The sequence below is a fragment of the Hippocampus guttulatus genome, chromosome 9, assembly GCF_054856545.1.
Source record: "Hippocampus guttulatus isolate MCC_2025c chromosome 9, RoL_Hgut_1.0, whole genome shotgun sequence".
NCBI lineage: Eukaryota > Metazoa > Chordata > Actinopteri > Syngnathiformes > Syngnathidae > Hippocampus > Hippocampus guttulatus.
The window spans coordinates 6952795-6974153 of NC_141269.1; the positions used below are offsets into that span (position 1 = coordinate 6952795).

Below are 21359 nucleotides of genomic sequence, written 5' to 3' on the forward strand. Positions count from 1 at the left end.
TGATGCAGAACAAGGGGACACATCACAGCTGTAAGAGGCAGACCAGCTGCTGTGTACACTCGCTTCTCCGTCACTGTTGTGTTGCGCGCACTTGCCCCCTCTTTATAGGTCATTCCACAAACTGCTGCCGAATTATCCGATTGCGAGACGGCGGTTTGCTAAGTGAAACATTTGCAGCAATATACCGGTTGGCTGGGTTTAAGGTTTATAATTTGATGGGATGACCTCGGGTTGTTTAAATGATTTCAGGTTGATTGAGTAACGGCTGCTTTGCGGAAGCCACGGTTTAATTCAATAAAAGGGGAAAATGTGTTTCAGTCCATTACCTAAAAGCCAGATCGAATTTGACAGCAAACTCTCTGTTATTTGTCCCATGAGAGAGAGGCTTGTTGCAACTTCAAAAGAAGGGGGGGGGGGGGGGGGGAGAAACAAAACCACAAACAACCTCACTGCTGCTACCAAAAGCCACCCATCACCAAACTCCAAAAATTAATGATGGTAAAGATGTTCCACTCGACGAAAAGGCACTTGATTTTGATGCAACTGTCAATAGCTAGACAGACAGACAGGAAGCACCGACACGCACAGGGCAGCAGCCAATACAAAGCCACTTCCTTCCTTGCTCCGTATGGCCACACAGAACAACTATCTTAAAACCGGTCAAGACAAAGTCAATACATTTAAATTCATTCCCTGAAAACCCATGTATTAATTGACAAAGATGAAAAAGAAAGATATTTTCACAATAATTATATTTGCTTTTCATTACCTCTGCAAACGTAAAATGTAGTTTCAGTTTTTCAACTTTGGGAAATTTTTTTGGTACATTTTCATAAACTCTGACAACCTTGGGTAATGCACAAAATGATGGTGCGGGCCGGATACAAATTTGACACCAGTGCTCTTCAGGGACACGCATAGGAACCTGATGGTTGTAAAGTACCAGGTGTGTGTGTGTGGTCAGGTCATCGGGTGGACATAAATCAGCTATGAGCTCATCCTGCTGACGGCTGTTTCCGTGACAGCCCTGTCCCCCCTTGCAGGTAAGACAGCAGGAAAGACCAACACTAATTCTTCCCTTCAGCTATATGTTTAACAAACAGGCGTGATTGCCGAAACTGGAGGTTGAAATGCGACAGACGAGGAATGGTGACAAAGGTGTATGATTGCTTGCAACTTTCTACGGGACATCATGTGCTTCATTTAGTTGCACTTCAAAACACAATTTGGAAACGAAAACGCTACATGCTGTAAATACAAGCAATCGGAGTAACAGGAGCCAGACGAAGGGTATATTTACACAACTTATTAATAGATAAACATATTGTGTCTGGGCTTCACCATTCCCCTTTTCACATATTCCTGTAAAAAGAACACCATTTCCATGCCAAGCCAGAGTTTGTCAACGTCCCTTTGTGAACAAACACTCCGTATATCTCTGCAAAGCCACAATGCACCAGCGATGTCAAAACTGTGAAGAGACCAAAAATGCTATGACAGTGCAATGTTCGCGCATTTGCGCGCGAAGCGTATTGCAGTTGACACGGGACGCAGAACGAACTTTTGTAAGTTTGAATGTGACCGGTTAATTCTGAACGCAGCCACATCGCCATTATAAGAGGGTGTGTCTATATTGGAGCCACGTTATATCAGTTGTTTATTTTTTTGCCTGCCCTTTGGGGAAAGTTTTGGAATGATACATCATGGTCTCATTTTTTCACATCACAAAAACCTCGCAATTGAACAGGGATGTGTAGACCTCTTAAATCCACTGCATATGAATAAAAAAATAATTTAACTTCAGCCAAACACTACACCATACATATTCTTTCCTTGACGAGTTGTGTGTAAAAAGCAAAGCAGCTGAGTGCTCATGTGACTATTTTTGCATATCTCAGAGGCTTTCATTTTTTTAGAATGCAATTATTTCAATCTGTCATTCCAAAGCCATTAGTATTCACGCATGTGTCCACAGGGTAACTTGATCCGCACACACACGGTTTCAAGGGACTTTTCCTTCACCCATTTATGTTGGTCACACCCTCACACACAAACATGCACAACACATCTATACTTAACGTAAAGGTTGAATGTGCTGTGATGTGAATATGCTTTTCTGTATATTTTGAAGCTTATTACGGCAATTAGACAAATTAATTTGGGTTAACTTATCTACTGTAGTTACATGAGTATGATTCTACACCAACGCAAACGTCTACACTGCAGTGAATATGTTAAACAATTCAGTCAGCCTGCAAAGTGTTGTTTGTAGGAGCAACAGGCCTTTTCCTTCTAATTATCCCCCAGTAGACGACAGCCCTTGAGGTTCAGCCCAAATGGGAAAACAAAAGGGGTGGCTTTGGTAGGAGGGAGGGGGAAGAAGACAAGAGGCAACAGCTGTAGTTTGGAGAAAAGGGAGGAGAACCAGTGCGGAAAAACATGGAGGGGGTACGATAACATAAGGGTGGTAGATCACTTTACTCAAAACTAGTCAATCGAATGGAGGTTTTGTTGAGATTATTACCGGAAAAGACGACCTGAAATACAAAATGACGGAATATATTGTCTTATTCGGTTCCCGAACAAACACCCCTTTGTTTGTGAAAACAGGTCTTGACATTCCAGTTCTGAGGTTTGGGATTCAATTCAACTTCATCTTTATAATGTGGAGTTTGAATGTTTTCCCGCTGCTTGTGTGGGTTTTCTCCAAATACTATGGCTGACCCCCCCCCCCCCCCCCATGATCCAAAATCATCCACATTAGACTCGAAATTAGACTCGAAATTGTCCATAGGAGTGAATGTGAGTAGCTGTGCCCTGCAATGGCGACCAAAGCAGGGTTTACCTCGTCCATTGGTCAAAGTCATCGGACAGGATTCAGCTCACCCGAGACCCTAATTGAGATAAGAGCTATAGTGGATGAAGGTATGTATGTAAAACTTTGGGAAAGTTCTTTCCACTTTTAACATTTCTAGTTACATTATTTTTAACTTCACAATACACTATGGCTAAACAGTGATGCCAAAACACAGCAACGTACCAGAGGTAATAATGAAAACGCCAAGTTTTGAAGTCCACCCTTCGTGATGTCCGATTCAAGTGTGACATCATCTTAAAATAAACATTGCACTATAGCTGTGATGTTTCTCACAAGGCTCACTCTGGTATTTTAACTGTACTACTTTCAGGATTAAATTTAATGGCTCAGCATTGTTGCACGACAAAGCTACTTTCCAGCAAGACGCACGTGCACTCACATTCGCAACTGAGCTTTGTGTTTGTCGAGTCAGCTCTAGGGAAAGCGTGCTTCTTTTATCCTGTTAAGGTGGCCCATTGTTTTGTTCAAGAACTTTTTCACCAGCCGGCCCCCTGCTGGACGGAAAATCAATGGTGTGAGTAAGAGGATGAACGAGTCAAGGGATTGCCCTTGTTCGCAATTTCTTTGCCAGGACGCTGGCAAAGAGAGGGGCAACGTTTCAACAGCATGACAGCAATGGCGTTGGGATCGATGCATGTCGCCCTGGGCGCTGCCATGGTGAGGGAGGGTCAAGGGTCAAGGTATGTCAGGGTGCAAGGCTGACGGTGTTGACATGACAAGCCTGGCACTGCATGAGAGTGAAAATGAGAAACTATTGCTGTTTCGTGACACAGAATCAAAGACACGGGGGAATATTTTCACCTGCATCAATGACGTTAGAGGAGCACTAAAACATACTCACTAGTGGATGAGTGAGCTTCTTGTATCAGGTTATTATTGCCTCACACAATATAAAACGGGGGTTCGCTGACAAAGTGATCCAGTGGGCTTTGTTTGACTGGGCCCGCTTGGCACATTTAATTAGATAGGTGACTTGAAGTAGGCTGTTGAATTACTGTGATCTCTCTCTCGTTTGGCCTCCTTATATATCACACATAGCTAGTTGAATCCAGTTAAAACCATCGGATGACACATTGTCACATGAGCTAGGCAGAGCCACCCTCCTCCTCTAAAACTGAAGAAAAGCAGGAACCATTTTAGATGGATTAGACCAGTGGTCCTCAACTAGAAATGCTGTTGGTCCACTTTATTTTTTATTTTTTATAAGACCAAGGTCCGGTCCCATGCACGGCGGTCATTGGGGAGCAGGGCGATATGCCCATTTAGTATGGTCAAGCCAAGCTTATACAAATCAACACTCCTCACAACCAACCAATAATGGGGTGCGTGAAAATAACAATTATTCACTTTGCCAGTACACAGCAAATAATGAGAGGTATTGTGTTGAGGCACAGGAACTCTTGTATTTTGTTAAGTTGTGCCCGCTTAATAATAGAAATAGCCCTTTTAGGGAAATAAGACATTTTTGCTTTAACTTTGTTAAACAGTAGTTGTCTTTTTTTCCCTTCATTTAACAAAAGCAAAACAAAACACTTATTTTACCAAAATAAATACTAAACATGAAAAAAAAATATCCTTTTCATTTGTACAATTCCCCTTTTCACATCCCCTCTGAAATCACTGAAAAATATATCAGAAGAGGAGTTAAGAACCATTTTAAATACTGACACAAGGGAGCACAGGAATGTGCAGTGCTGTTCTTCCACTTAAGGTGAATGCAATGTCTGAGGCATGCAAATATTATTTGAGGACGCCATTGGGATGTTCATTTACCATGTTGCGCTATTCTGCTGTTAAACAGCTGCAAAGATCCCCGGGTAGACGGGAGCAAAACTGCACACAATCGAAACCTCCCGCGATTCGTCTTGTCTAATTGTCTGTGTGCGGCTCTCCTGGGCTGAAGCTGTGAGCACACTGTGGCGTCGCGCATGCGTCTGTTTCCTGACACAATCATCCATTTTGAATGCGTGTGTATTGGGATAGACGCGTGCTGACGCTTACGTATGGGCACACCTTAAGTCCAGAGGAGCCAATCAGCGCATCGTATATGCTGACGCTTATGTATGGGCACACCTTAAGTTCAGAGGAGCCAATCAGCGCATCGTTATCGCCGACATGCCCTGCTCAGCCAGGGTCTCCAGTTAGTCAAAACATTATACACACACAGTCGCGCTGCTGCGGTCCACTGCAATACATCTGTTAGTGCACGCAAAGAATACAACGGATAATTTTAACAAGCGATCGTGGTAATGCGCAGATTATAGTCTAAAAATATAAAATGTATAACGTAAAAATCACTTTATAATTTATTATTTTATACAATTTGCCGAGGGTCCGGACAGAGGAGGTCGGCGGTCCGGTCGTGGATCGCGGTCCGCCAGTTGAGGAAGACTGGATTAGACCTTTGTGCACATCTGGCAGAATAGGACTCCACAGCTGTGTCTCAATCTTTCTGGTTTCCATGAAATAGTTCAACTGAGATTATACAGTCTTCTAGTAGTTGCTATAATATTGGGAGAATTAAAGATAAATGGCCCAGCGAAAGTTTGCCAGAACTTTTCAATTGGTCCCGTGACCCGGACCTTAAAGGTCGCTCAAATTCCATCCAGAATGCAGGGTAACATTTTTGTCAAGTCACATGAATACTAAGTTTTTAGAGAGGAACATAAGTGGATGTAAACACCAACCAGGATGCACAAACACTGTTTAACAAAAGCTTCCGAACATCAACAGTCAAACACACTGTAAGGGAAGACTTGATGGGGCATCGGGTTTGGATGGTGAGGGTGTGGTCGTCAACCGCCTCAGTCAAAGGATGTGGGGAAATGAACTGGCAGTGAACTGAATGTGATCTAGGTTGCGGGTGTCAGACAATAGGTGCTATTGTACTGCTGAGGCTGCAGAGCGCCGTCGGCATCGGCATAATGCCCTTTAGACACTCAGCCCTCTGCTCCGGGGGGTGAGGCCATGTGAGCCTCAGAGGATCCCCCCCCCCCCCCCCCCCCCACAATCAAACTAATACTGTACTTCCACCAAGCAATATGTTTCGGTTCAGTTCATTTTGGTGCATTTCCATTATAGCGGGTCTCAGAGTATAACACAAGGCTGAATACACATTATTTGCTCAGCAGACGCAGCCTTCAAGCCTGCAAATCCTGCAGCAGAAATGCTGTTCAACATTTACGATTCCGAGGCAAACCACACTGAATCACGGCGTTCAAACAAAAAGGGCAAGTTGAGAAAGAGGAATTTCTGTCGCTTGTGTCTATGTCATAACGTAATACTGTTCTTTGTCACGTTTATTTTCGTAGTTGGATGCTTTGTCCAAATGCACACAGTTGTATCGCTGCGATGTCACACAATTTAGGTGTCTGTCGTAGCTTTCACCATCTCTGTCACACAACAAGCAGTGGAAACAATTTGGGCTGAAGCCTGAAGTGCATGGTGGAGATCTGGCTATGTAAAATCAAATTGACGCCTGTACTGTCAAATGAGAGCCAAGGCAAAAGCAATTCCAAACTTCGTTTACGTACGAGCCACAATTGCAAACTATGCAAGTCGTACAAACGTAATACATTCTTTTGAGCGCCAGACCAAACAAAGCATGTCATCATTTAGAGGACTCAATATGAGGAAGTGATGTATAAGTATATCCATCCGGCCATTCCCTAATTCGCTTTATCCTCACAAGGGTCGAGGGCGTGCTGGAGCCTATCCCAGCTGTCTTCGGGCAGTAGGCGGGGGATATCCTGAACCGGTTGCCAACCAATCGCAGAGTCTAAGTATAAGAAAAAAAATATGTGTAGAAATGACATCATCGCTTGGGAGAACACAATCTTGTTTGACTGGATGTCTACCACTGGAATGAATGAGAATGTGATCTGTGTGTGTCTTCAGGTGCTTAACTGTCAGCTTTGCTGTGGACTGTGCATGCCTGTAGGGCAGTGACGTCAGAGGAAAAAAAAAAAAAGGACTGTGCATATCTGTCTGATTATGTCATGGTATGGCCTTGTAAGGCGGACTCCAGTGCATTCCTCAGAGGACTCCATATCGGTGCGAAAATAGACCGTACGAAAAAATTGCACACAAGACAAAATGGCCGCAGATCCATCAATGTGGTCCATTGAACTCGCTCGTATTCTCATCTCTATTTTATGAGGAAGTGTGAGCTTCTACTGGGGGGTGTTTAATAGTGTCTTCCTGTGGGGGCAAACAAATAAAACGTCATGAGAAGAATGAATCTGAATGAGATTTCTCAAAGTGATTGGGTTGCACACAGGCGGCAATTTTAAAGTGCAGTAGATACAGGATTTGTTCTTTCATGGACCTTTGACCAACAAAGGTGCAGCCAGGTTGCCCTCCCAATAGTATTTTTGATTTGGGCAAAAAAAATACGAATTCAGGTGCAGACAAATAAGTCGAGTGGTTTCACTTCCACGCAAGTACTTATGAATGAACAGGAAATCATGCTCAACTGTAGCAAATAGAGCTCTATCCTTTGCCACTTGCCGCCAATCCTAGTATTTAATGATCATACGTCCCTGTGGCTTGTGATCTTCCTGAGTATGAGTATGAGCACGATAAAAGAGGAACTCTTGTAGGGTTATGTCTCCAGATCATTTCAGTCTTGTAAGATGTGCAGGCTTCCTGATGGAGGTTTCAAATCAATGATTTTTGGTCCTAAATAAGTTGGTAGACTAATATGCTGAGATGTATGTATCTGTTCTGCAATATTTTCCAACACTGGTCATTTTCCATGGACAAAATGTGACGGAACAACTACGTCCATGCAAGAACCTTTCTGTCTGGCCTCGAGACACCACGGCGTCAAATCAAAGCGCTAGGACCGTGTCAAGTGGTAAAGTCAGCCGACGTGAAGCTGTTAAAGCAGTCTGATAACAGGTCAGCACGTCTGCAGCGTAATTAAACTCAGACCGTCTCATTTTCACTACCTGCCGCTGCACATGCTCGACTCATGTCCTCAGGATGCAAATAAAAACAAAGAAGGCCTTCATTAACTCCCATGGAAGAACTGCCTCACCTCCCAAGTTGTGGACATAAACTGGGCCAGGAGTCGATGAAACAAACAGTTGTATAGTCCTAAGAAGACCAAGATACAATGAATATCTTGAATCAGTAATCAAAATTAGGTGAGGTTCACTTCGGTCTGTGAGGATCAATTGGATCAACAACACTAAAATTCCCAGAATTTTAAATATACGGAACCATCAGATACCGTGACACCACATTTTCCCCCCAAAGAAATGCTATATCACTGGTTCTCAAATGGCCAGGTCCAATTGGCATAACGCAATGCTAATGTGTATCCTGTTTCATGCTTCAAGAAAATGACAACTTCCCCTTCTTGCATCAACTGCAAGACTGTCCAACAGACAAACCTGACATCCTATCAGCTGTGTGACATTTGCAGCTACCCTTAATTACTTGTTGCAAACCCACACTTAATACGTCAACACATACATTTATAAAATGTCCATGGAGAAAAACTCAGTGAAATGAATGAGCATGATTCCACATTGTGAACCCTCCTGCTAGAGGATTTTGCCATAAATGTCAAGAGGACTTTTTGATGCAGATGCTGTTTTCTATGTTACTAATCCCAGGAAAATGAAAATGGCAAGTCCTACGGGAAAGTGGTCATGTAAAATGTGTGCTCTCAAAACAAATACCACTATTTGCTCCTACAATTTGCACACAAAACATCCAGGGATGTGCATTTTTAGTCAAAACACTCTACTTTGTATATGATATACACTCCCTATGTAAAGGTGATTGAACCCTATGTGGGATCTGCATCCAGGTCCCAAACACAGACGTGTCCTACAGTATATTATTAATAGGAAACAAACTATCTATTTCCGTTTCAACTGAGCACCTGGGAGTTCCTCAGGACACTCTACTACGGCCACCACGTGTCTCTAATATAAGGTTTTAAATGTTTCAATCTGTCATGAAAGAGACAAACCGGTCCAATTGTGAATAGCTGAAATTATAGTCCCAATTACTGACCGGAAAAACATTTTTGGCTGCCTCGATCATTTGTAATAATTTTATAGGGAGAGGATATATAACAAGATAGCTTCACACCAAATTCCATGCAGAATTCTTTGTGTTAAAAGACAATATCTATAGTCATTTAACAGCGTCTTTTGGATGCCACCATTGTAGAATGACTTTCCAGTTTTAAAATACTGAAAACCAACAGAGACATTCTGGAAAGGGGTTGTTTATGGAAATGGCCACAATACTCAATATTGCTGCAAAGACGTTCGCCAACAATTTTAATGGCTGCAAACAGCTTTTCTTGTTCCAAGGAAACTTTGAACATGTTTGGCAAAGGTCTTCATGACCATGTGCGACTTTGGTGTAAAACCAACATTTGCTAAGTGTGCATACACTTGCAAACATGCGCTGGTCGGTGAGATAGGTACTTTATCAAACATTCACTAAGCACTGAAAACAAAACAATGTGTGCACCTCCAACATAGTGGTGAGTGATGTCACAGGAAAGCTATTTTTACACAATGAGAAATGCGTCATGACCTGTACTCATGACATATACTTTGTATAGGTCAATAACGGGAATCTTTAATCTTGTTTTCTTGATGGGAAAACACCAATAACATTGGGTTGGCTCTCCTATTTCTGGAACAACGTGCTGTAATGTACTTTTACCTCTTTGGATGTCAGAAACTGTTGCCTTTTTATTTTTAATTACCACTTCACAGACAAGAATCATGACGTTGATATAAATAACTTGTTTTTGCGGGCCACGTAAAATGATGCAGCAAGCCAGAGCTGATACCCGTGCCTTGAGTTTGATATCTGTGGCCTAACTCATTTGTTCATTTTTTATTGCAGAAAACACATAAGAGTGAACCAAATACTGCATATATGATATTTATTAATAGTTTCATTCCAGGGGTAGAACAGAATAATGTGTCTGAAGGCGATTTTCACAAATGTAGCCAGTATCATGATGACAAAATATATATACGTTTACTGTACACACCCAGGCAGAGTTTGCAAGATGTTTACCGTTCTTTATGTCATTAGGGGAAAGTTACTTAAACATTAAACATTGAAACAGCAATAAAGACAATTATGAGATGGTCCCCGTTCAGTTACCAGTCATACAGTACAGTATTTCCCAAAAAGAAAATGCCAATATTTCACAATTTTTCACCAGGATATGGAAACAAATGAGCACAACTGCGTAGATGACCTAAAAATGCAGGCGACTGATGTGTTTTAACCATTGCACTGTACTCGGGAGTGAACGATACAAGAACCAAATGAAAGAAATGCACGTTCAGTGAAAAAGCAGGGCGATTCAAATGGAGCTTTGGCCAACTTACTTGTACAGAGTCGTTGGCCATCGCGGTGCCTGTCGCCGTGTCGCTGCCGGACAACCTGTGCTCATGTGGGGCTTCTGCTCTCCACCCCTCGTCAACCAGCTCCGAGACAATGGCGCACAATGATGGATGTTGTCTCAACTTTGTCCTAACAGCCTGTTGACACAAAGGCGGTCAGGAGGTAATCCTCGCCTGGGTGTTGAGTGGACCCACCCTGTCGCTTGTTCCCAGAACCTCTCTTCTGACGTTGTATTTTAAAATACATAAGAATATAGATACACTTTTAAGAACGTTGGTCGCTGCCTTTACGTCTCGCAGTCAATCATCCAATTGGAACATGGGGGACATCCACAATGGCAGCTTACAACAATGAACCCTGTGAAAGAAAGCCCCCCACGCGGCTACGTTTCCGTCTCGCCAAAACGCTGAAAATGTCACATCCACGGTGGGGTCTGAGTGAAGAATAGCGAGAGAAATCGGAGCTTCTTCTTCCTCCACGAGAGTTCGCTCAGAGCGTCGCCGGTTACATCCGTGAAAGCCTCAAACACGCCTCGCTGGCTGCCTCACTCGCTAGTTGCTACCCCGCTCTCTTCCACGCATCACGTGACACCCAAGACACCGCCTGTCAGACCTTGCGTGCGCGCGCCCGCGAACACGCGCCCAGTTTTACAACACGAACACGCAAATCGCGTACGCGGAACCAAACGCTAATTTGAAATATTGTACCAGCCACAGGTGGTGTGCGGGCGCGCGCGGTCCCGACACCATCAAGCAGTTCATCGTTAGAGAGCACGCGCGGCGGGAGCGCGACCGGATATGTCACGTGACTGGCCGGCTCCGTGGTTGCTAAGGCAACCATAACATATAACGTGATATGAAGCAACTGTTGCCTAAACGAAATTTAATGCTTAAATTACAATAGCCTAAAATTACCAACAACATAAAAATAATTTTGTATCCTTTTTTGCTATAATATTTATTTCTCTTGACTATCCAAGACGTGTGCTACTTAATTACTTAATTTAAAAAAGGGTATCCTTCTGAAATCACAAATTTGCTCAAATACTCTTTATATGTTATTTTGAGGTGGCCCAGTGGTACAGTGGTGAGCGCGTTGACCTCATAGTGCAGAGGTGCAGGGTTTCGATTCCGGTTCCGGCCTCCCTGTGTGGAATTTGCATGTTGTCCCCGTGCCTGCGTGGGCTTTCTCCGGGTACTCCGATTTCCTCCCACATTCCAAAAACATGCATGGCAGGTTAATGGAACACTCTAAATTGTCCCTAGGTGCGAGTGTGAGCGCAAATGGTTGTTCGTTTCTGTGTGCCCTGCGATTGGCTGGCAACCAGTTCAGGGTGTCCCCCGCCTACTGCCCGAAGACAGCTGGGATAGGCTCCAGCACCCTAGTGAGGATAAAGCTGTTCAGAAAATGAATGAATGAATAAAGATATTTATGTGAAGACACTGATCATGTTCATGATTTCTCAGCAATTTGGAAACAGAAGTACCAGATGCAATACATTATGTTCAGGAATCTTCGCCAGCAGGAGTCAAAAAAATGACTTGGCAATTATGCTGTGAATCAAACAAATGACTCACAAGTTTGGTCAATTTTTCTTTGGGAAAACCATTGTTAATATTATTATATGCAAAAATGCTTATAATAAAAGTAATACACTTAAGTGTATCTTTTGATATTATCAGCATATTCATTTGAAAAATATAAATTATATGACAAATATTTGTGGGCAAGCTCCTAAAATAATAGACAATTTAAAATAATCAGATGATTAAAAGTGCAACAGCGTTCCATAGATTTGATTTTTAATTCTTTTTTTCTTAATTCGGACGTCCATTACCTTCGAACCTTCACCCTTTGTCAAAAGTTACTCCAGCCGCTAATTGCAGCAAGCATCGATTTCTTCATTGAAATAGCCTCAGCGGCATTTTAGGTCATTTCATTATTGTTGTATTTATTCGACAATACACATAAATAGACGATACACATGTAATTGTTAATTATTTAATTTGGTCTTCTTTTCCAGTTTGTTTTTTGGGGAGATTGTTTCAGTTTTCAATTTTTTCCGACGGTAGCTTCGGCTAGCACGGTGTTGTCATTACATGAGTGTTATAAACCGTTAGCTTAGCCGGTAGCGTTGCGCGAGACGTACCGTTCCCGCCTCGTTCAGTTATTATAATATGTATTTTTGTTCAATCAGATACACAAAGCCGTTTGGAAGAGCGTCACGAGAATGTCAGCAAACAGGACAGACGTCGAAGATATGGTGGTTGAACAGTCAGCGCAAGTACCGCAGGAGGTCTGCGGTGAGTGGGCGACCACCATGGATGTCACACTGGATCATCGGCATTTGTCGTCAAATTTCACACTCATTCCCTGACGCTTGTACACAATACACACAAAATTGAAGGACTTTAAGATGGACCCAAAGAATACATACCACAATGTGTGATAAAAGTGTGTTTTATGTTGATTAGAAGTGTATTCACAGTATTCATAAAACAACACAGTTCATTTCCAAACAAAAGACAACCATCTACCCAGAATGGAGAACAGATATTAATCAATTGTACAAAAAGTAAGCGCAACACAATAGCAGTCTAGCATTTCATAATACAAAAACGACCATTAAGAAAGTAAGATCACAAAGAAAAATGTTAGAGTAGGAGCAATTTGTATCAAGAAAGTCGGCAACTTTTATTTGTCTCAAAATAAGTGCACCATACACGAAAGTCTGTAACCATGCAATGGTTACTTTTAAGAGTGTATAGAGTGTTTTATTAGACATCCTCTGTGAGTAATAATTTGAATGTTTTATGCATATTCCACCGCCAGGATGAAGTGCTTCATATGCCTACATAAAGTCACAGAAATATTGGCATTCAAATATTTTCCATCCAACTTGGTCGGTTATATGAATTTGTATTAAACCGGTTGAGTCCAAAGTTAAATGGTTTAATAATTGTAAGTGTGTTGAGGCTTATGTTTATTGTGGTGGCCAGGCCAAAAAGTATGTGAGCTTCAGTCACGAGCAAGCACGCAAAGCACTTAAGTAAACTAAATACAAACATAAAATACATGAAGACGCAATCAAAATTTTAACCACTCACTTTTTGAAAAATAAGTTGACTTGAAAGTTCCTGTAAAATGAAAATGTCTTGTAAATAGGACACCATAAAAGAGTTGTTTACAACTCTGCCAATTAAAAATAATGGCATGTATAACCAGATTTTAAATCACGACCGTTCTTTCTGCTCTCGGATGCTTTGGGGGTATGCCTTGGAACCGAACCACACCGTGGTAAACTCTAAACTGTCAATCAATCCCCAGACATTTTTATTATGACTACATCCACAAAAAATATTTCCGTCTGTGTAAACGAGAATCAGCCGTCTGGCTGCCAAGCTTTTCAAAATATCTACATTGTGTTGCCCATTTCTTCGACATGGCTATCCACTTCTTCCTTGACAATCCTGCCATGTTTTTGTGGTTAAATCACAGGAATTTCATCTGTGCTATGCACATTTGACAATAAAGTTGTATGCAAGCCAATCCAATCCAATGATTTAAACCAGTTTTTGTTACAGCACGACCCTCCCCAGTGTTTGCACACATTTTCAGCAGTTACCTTAAAACATGTAAAAAGACTGAATTCACTTACCAGGGTCTTGAAGTTTTTCTGAGAAAATTACCTTCAATACTGAGACACCGTACACCAGTAGATAGACTTATTTCAAGTAGGCTAATATTACACAAAGTGACAAACTTCAAATGATACGTCTACTTTATCTCACGTATCGCTTTCAGGTAATTTAGACATGATTGGATCTATGATAGATGCGTACATGTAATTATAGCATCAACACAAGTGAACAACTAATATAGAATAACTTTAATTCAATGCAAATACAACCTTCTTTTCAGAGGCTCTGGCGCCCCAGAGTGGCCATCCAACATCAAGCTGCTGCATGCCAGTAAGCAGGACCACGTTGAACCTCAGTTCTATTGAGCTGCAGGTCCAGTTTCCCATCAGCCAAGCAGAAAACTTGCACAAAGAAATTGCCAAATGGTAAAGGGTTTTGTTTGGATAAAATACACATAAAAAAATATATATACAGTATATATATATATATATATATATATACTGTATATATATATATATATGAGTTTTTACAGTCTGTGTTCTATTGCAGTGAGGCAAAAAAAGACAGTGGGCCTTGGGTCATAGCACTGAGGACGTTCATCCATGCATGTCAGCCTTACTTCAGCTTCCTGGAATCCACAGCCAGAACCAAGATGGGGTGCCCTGATGACGTAGGTTTTCTCCGGGTACCTCTGTTTCCATGTCTTGGGCTAGAATAGTGCTGTCTTGCGTGGATCACTAGTTGATACCATATTTTCATGCTATCAAGTAGTTGGTAACCCTGAAGGTGGGCTACACCCTGGAACCAGTTGCCAGCCCATCAGATTGCACATCTGGACAAACAACCATTCACCTGTATGGACAATTTAAAAACTCCCACGTACATATTGTGCTATTTTTTTGAAATGTGGGAAGAAGTCAGAGCGCCCGGAGAAAGCCCACGCAAGCACACAAAAAACACAACTCCACATAGGTTGGCCGGAATCAAGAATCGAACCCCAACTCTCAGAACTGTGAGGTTGACGTGCCAACTACTCGTCCCACTTGCTGCCCTAGTAAACTTAATTACACTTAAATATAAAATTCCAATGAAAAATGGTGATTACGGTGGTAACTGCCGCATGATGAAACATTCTTTGGCCGCATGCCATTCGTCATGAAATGCCTTATGTCGGGAGAGTCGTAAACAAAAGACCCCCTATCATGACTGTTTGGATAATATTAGTTCTGTGTATGAGTGCAGTTCTGAACCACTGCAAACTACACTACAACCTGTCAATAGTAACATCCTGAAGTCACAGTGTGGAGATATTTATGTATTGAATATATATATATTCTCTTTGTGTGTGTGTGTGTGTCGTGCAGCTGTTAGAGTTCTCTCAGCAACTGTGTGATGTATTGGAACGTCTGGTGTTGGACTATGCCAGCCGCAATCTCCTCACATTGGACCAGACAGATCCTGACAAGTAAACACGCATACAGACACATACAACCAACCCACAAGCTAATTCCTATTAAATCGGGCCGCTGTGTAAAACGTAAAAACAGAACACGGGGGTCTTTTCCGACCTATACGTAATTGGAAACACTACCAAGACGTTTCATATTCAAAGTGATAAACTTTTTTTTCCCCTCAAATATTCTCTCATTTTGAACTTCATGCCTACACCACATTCCAAAAAAAGCAAGGACAGGGACATGTTTACCGCTCTGTTAAATCACCTTTCCTTTTAACCATCACACTCAAAACGCACACTCATTCTTGAAGCTTCGTAGATGGGATTTGTTCCCATCCTTGCGCGATGTTCAACTGCAGTTGCTCGACAGTATGGGCTCTCTTTATTGACATTTTACACAATTGGATTTGGGGTAAGTATCTATCAATCCACAAAAAGAGCCGCCAACTTGAATTTTTTATGCACTGTTCACTTTAGTCGCGTTCGGCTGCGTTGCTCGTTGTGTAACAGGCAGTAACTGTCACACGAGCGCGAAAGAAATTTTGGTTGACCTCAAAACTGCTCAACTTATAATTTGTTCGGCTGTGGAGCTTTCACTGGAACACTAAACGGCCATCACTATTTCATGGACCAATCTATTCTCTTGTCCGCAGTATGTCCGACTTCTGCATCGGCCAAATAGAGCTGCAGCGACTGAGACTGAGTGTGACCATGTTCCGCTACTGTAAGCCCACGCCGTACGTGACAACGGTCAACACCGGCGTGTTCAAGCGCATGCGCTGGAACGTGGAGAGACTTGATGAAGGGCACAAAAAGTAGTAAGTCTTATTTTCATACCCGTTCCATACCTGTGCACTTACTTTTTGGTTTTTGTTTTAATAAAAGTGGCTTCCACCCCCAGCTACTACCTGTGCTATGAGGATACTCCAAATATGCATGCAGATAGTGACAAATATGATACCACAGCGGTGCGGATGTGGTCCATTGGTCAGTGGGTGCAGGTGAAGCCTGACCCCAACACGGAGAGCATCGTTGACTGGTAAGGACAGTGATACATAAAAGATCTTCGGGGCATATTCTTCCGTCATTCTTCATGTTAGAAAGTCACATAGCTGCGCAATTTTTTTGGCAGCACAAATCCTCCCATCCACTCATATACAGTACTGACCTTCACGGAACGTATTCTGGGTCGACGACGCCGTTCCCTGTCAAATCTGACAGAGTGCATATTCTTCAAAAGACTTATTAAAAAAACAAAAACAAATTAACTTTCCTCTTGACAGTGCAGAGGCTGTTGTGGTCACCGACTGTCCGTGAGCCATCATGGGTCCCTACATTACACTGACGGCTGAACGTTGATGTCGTATTTTATTGTTTGTCGAAACAGAATTCAGAGCCGGCAGACTCTTTGTCACGGAGGAGCATTTCCGCATGCTGATGGGTGCTCGATGTTTGAATGTACTACAGTAATGACAAACAACGACAGTCATCCGGCACTATGAGTTAGATTTTAAATCACTTTTTATTTGATCCATGCCTGTCGTGAAATCCGTTTAGGTGACTCGCAAGCATGCGTGTTGGGCAACGCTGATCCACAATCACTCACTTTACAGTATTCGGATTAAATTACTTTAACTGGATGTATTAAATACATTCTCCTTCAAATTAGTGTGTTAGATGAGCGGCACGCATGTCACTGGTGATTAGTATAAAGTTCGGATCCGAATTCAGTGGTCGTGCTGACCCCCCTTCCTCAAAATCCTCATCTTTATTCATATCCGACTTATTTGTGAACGTGTTTCGTTTCAGGGTGCTTTGCGAGATTCCAGAGGGCGCTTTCGATAAGCTGCTGCTTCTGGGCATACACGAGCCGTCCAGCCGCACAGCCACCGACCAATTTCTAAAGCTGCTCATGTCCCAGGAGGGCATCTCACCTTAGCTGGACTTGAGACTCAGTCAGGTTTGAGGAGGATATTGTTCTGTTGTAAATGAGTATAGGTTTGGACAAGGGGGCTCAGAGTTAGATATAGCTCAAGCGGGATTTCCCAGTCATGTGAGGGGACTTTGGATGCCAATATCTCCATAAGCAGAACCGCGTAAAAGTCACAAGGCTGCTTACCTCATGTCTGTTTCAGTATTAGTGTCCAAAATGACATTTTGTCTTTAAAGTCTGTTTGGCTTTGAAATGTTGACAATTTGCACTGTTTACAGTTTGATTACAACCTCTTGTCTAGAAATAATTAACATACAGTTGTGTTATGCTAAGATTGAGACACTTTAAAGTTGATCTTTTGTAAATTTGGAAGAAAAAAAATTGTGGGGGAGAGTTATTATTATTAAAAAAAAAAACATTATACTTTGCTTTGAAATATTTGTACTCAAGCATTCAGTTCAGTACACTTCACCTGAAACGTCCATTCATTCATTTTCCAAAGTGCTTATTCTTATAAGGGTGAGATAGATCCAGTTTTCAGCTAACTAAAAATGTAACATTTTTGTATACATTTTTTTTTTACCCAGGGACATACCACAGTGGACAACTTAATGTTATCAGGTTACAGGGTGCATGAAAGGGTTAATGCAAATTAATTCCCAGATTTGGGAAAAAGAAAACCTTTTGGCCATGGTCATTCAATGCCGGGTTCAATCAGGTGCGGCTGTTTGAATGAAAAAAAAACAAACCTAATAAGCCAAAATGAAAAGTATTTAAAATATACTTTCATGGGATAAACAAAGCATACAGTATTCTGCATGTCAATTACTTGAGTATGAGGTAACTACAGCCTTGAGTAGGTCAAAGATTTTGATGCAATATACATTTATTGAAAACAGAGTTTAACTGAAAACACACGCAGAAGGGAGCAAAGCAAACACTAAATATTGACACCTGAACAACAACATCATCACTGTTTTGAATATGTACAACTTCAATTGACAATTATTTCCATTATATAAAAGAGCATCAGGCGGAGATTATTATGATGTGCACTTGGCATGCGTGTCAAGGTCATCTTTATTGTCAAATATGCTTACTTATGACATGCAGCATAGATGAAATTTCTTTTTCTCAATCCTCAGTGCAAATATGCATGCAAACATGCTGTGCATTAAACACACAGCTAAGAAGATAGCAGCTACACTGTATAAAAGACATAATATGCAATCTGAACAGTACAGTATAAACAATATAGACGATATAGACAATACAAACAGCATAAACAATGGCACTTGTGGCTATTGTGGGTAAGGTGAGGTAGTGCATTGTGTCATCTCGGTTTTGGTGCCTTGGTGATGAAGAGGAATTTGGGGTTTGGTTGGTCACCTTGAATCAAAGATAAAAGAGAATGGAGTTGAATTACAAATGAGATGGTTCAGAATTTTTTTTTCTTTCAAAATTGCACAAGAAATAATCGTTATCATATATCGTTGGCATATCTGACCTTCACTTGAGCGCGAAGGCTCTCGGCCCAAGTAGCGCTGCGCCATTCTCACTGAACACTTTGATCGCTTAACCACATTTCATTTCTCCCAAAACGTCATCATTAGAAAGCCGACTGACATCATTTAGTATTCATCTTGTCATATAAACGTCCAGTGCCATCATTTGCAAAGTGACTTCATCATAAACAACAAGCCTTGTGACATAATTATTCAACCGCTCATCACAATTTCCAAACGTAATTTAAACAAATACAAAAATTAAAACACTCGACAACAACTACTTGCATAAGTGATAGTACAGTAAAAATCAACTAAACCAAAGAACAATTTGATGCATACTTGTGCTTACCCAGTCCAGGTGGTCCACCGTCCCCTTTGCGGGTGTTGTAATCCAGGATGCGCTGAGGATTTTGATTTTCCAGATGTTCGTCACAACTCGCAGTAGATCGGTACGTGACAAAACAATTATTTTTTTTCTTTTCTTTTTTTACCGAAGAGCTTGAAAAAAAATGTGTTTAAATTCAACACATTCAAGAATTTAGGAAGTTACGGCATTATAAAGACTTTAAAGAGGGCATCAAGGACCCCTTGTTTCAAACAAAACAAGGCCTCAGCGTTAAGTGTAGACCAAATTATAACGAAGAGACGGCACAAGAATTTAGATTTATTCGTTCATGATTAATTCTGAATGCTAAAAGAAATGCTGGTACCACAACATTCTCTTCAGCATTGTACAAACTTGATGTAACTTCGTTTGAATGACCTTGAAATTACTTGATAGAAGCAGGCTACCTTTCAACATTTTTTCAAGCTCAAACAGCTCTTGCATGATATGATCACACAAAAATGGGGTCACGAGTAGTGGCGAAAACCGGGTCCACTGTCGCATACCTGCTGGACTGAAGATCTGGCAACTTGGGGGGAGGAGTGCACGGTTTCGTCTTGTGTGGGACTTGGAAGACCGCAGGATTTTCTTCATCTCGGTTCACCATGTGCTGGCTACCTCATGCTCCTTTTCTTTCTCGTCCTCTTCCGGGACCAAGCTCAAGGCCCCTCCGGTGTTCCGAGTGAACTCGTCCTCTCGGGAAGAGTCGGGAGTTTGTGAGAGCCTCGTCATCATCCCAAGAGCCGCGAGACCGCTTTGCTTACTTCTTGAAAAGTCAAAACCCCGACCGTAATATTCTCCTGATGACTTTGAAACACGAAGTCTTTTGATATTGGCTCATCGGCAGAGCACGTGTCTGCATATGCAGAAGGGCCTCCTTTGATCAACATAAACAACAGAGGCCATTTGGGCCTTTGGTGATTTGCTTTGATGAATTTCATACCCACACCGATTCATTGTATTTAAGTTTCTTTTTCCCCCCAGAGTAAAAGCCACAATTTCTATCAAAACTTACCGTTTTGTTTTATTTATTTTTTATTTACAGCCCCACCTAAAGGTTCAGGGCAGGGGTGTCAAACTCATTTTTGTCGTGGACCACTTTGGAGTTACATCTTCCCTCATCTAAGGGCTGTTAAAACAGCGAACGCAAATAAATGTTTAATCACCACATTGTATTATTACACAAAAAAAATGATGGCTCACTAGTGTTGAAATCAGTCAAGTATTTGTTCAATCATTTCTCAAGTGAGTATAAACAGGGTAACCAAATTATTGCAAAATGTCAACTTTTACTTATTAAGTAGGACAATTTGAGATTTTGGTACAGATTGAAGCAAGGATCACGGAAATTGACACAGATGATTTGCTTCCGCAGGCCACATAAAATGATGTGGCGGGCCAGATCTGGACCCCCGGGCCTTGACTTTGACACCTGTGGTTTGAGGGTTTTAGGTTTTGTATTTCAAAGGGCAATTTATAGATTGATTGAAAAATGTCTGTTCTAATGGGAGTCAGTGGAGCCCAATATGGCTTGAAGGATGGGAGTGTAGAGTTGATGGAAAACTTATTCCTTATCATATTTTCATTTTCAAGAGCAGTTTGTAAAAAGCTACCTGGCAAAATTTCAGCGCATTAACCTTTGGACGACGATCTGTGAACTATGAGGTGGGGGGAAGCGCAAACTGGAAAGATGACCGTTGTGGGCACTAAGGGGCCTCATGAGATAAATGAGTGAAAAATAAATGTGGGGGGAAAAAAATGAAATGTTTAAGCCACTTTAACATGGACACTAACATGTTTGTTTGTTTGGTTTGGTTTTTGCCTCCATACCACGAGAGAACTTGTGCCACTCACGGCACATTTTGAGACTTGCTGGATTAGGATAGATTTCCAATTTTTGCAGTTGGTGTTGTTGATGTCATATGTCTTTGATGCTATTAGCCAAAGAATGAAAGAGAGTATTGTCATCTTACAAGACACCGCAGCAAGACCAAGTCCGTGTGGTTCCGCAGAAGGAAGGCTGCAGAGATAATTAGAGAGACGCTACTGGTATTGTAAACAAAATATATTGCGCTCCTTCACTTTTTTTTTTTTGGTTTTGTTTTCAGTCTAGACAATTTACCAACAATCCTTTTGAGAATGTCAGCAAATGATGCTGAAGCA

General features: G+C 41.7%; 2 protein-coding genes across 3 annotated transcripts in view; one reads left to right on the plus strand and one right to left on the minus strand.

Moving 5' to 3' along the window:
- Positions 1–10966, minus strand: part of pkn1a (protein kinase N1a) — a 35127-nt gene extending 24161 nt beyond the window's left edge. The window contains exons 1-2 of one of the 2 annotated variants that reach the window (XM_086120157.1): positions 10468–10966; positions 10258–10410 (exon numbers count right to left, since the gene is read on the minus strand). In XM_086120157.1, the coding sequence (XP_085976283.1) occupies positions 10258–10278 (21 nt within the window). In that variant the 5' untranslated portion in view covers positions 10279–10410; positions 10468–10966. Of the gene's footprint in view, positions 1–10257 lie in introns of both variants that reach the window. The other variant, XM_086120156.1, reaches the window with a different exon arrangement.
- Positions 10624–17831, plus strand: LOC147200106 (UPF0575 protein C19orf67 homolog). Its single transcript, XM_086119151.1, has 9 exons — positions 10624–10632; positions 12471–12576; positions 14195–14339; positions 14464–14599; positions 15279–15379; positions 16024–16188; positions 16272–16409; positions 17180–17301; positions 17770–17831. The coding sequence occupies exons 1-9, from the start codon at positions 10624–10626 to the stop codon at positions 17829–17831; spliced, it is 984 nt and encodes a 327-aa protein (XP_085975277.1).
- The last annotated feature ends 3528 nt before the right edge of the window (positions 17832–21359 follow it).

Bases quoted from the DNA above. Each gene is read 5' to 3' on its own strand.
- LOC147200106 (XM_086119151.1), top strand. The intron at 14,340-14,463 runs GTAAAGGGTTTT...GTTCTATTGCAG, and splicing joins CACAAAGAAATTGCCAAATG to TGAGGCAAAAAAAGACAGTG. The intron at 14,600-15,278 runs GTACCTCTGTTT...TGTGTCGTGCAG, and splicing joins ATGACGTAGGTTTTCTCCGG to CTGTTAGAGTTCTCTCAGCA.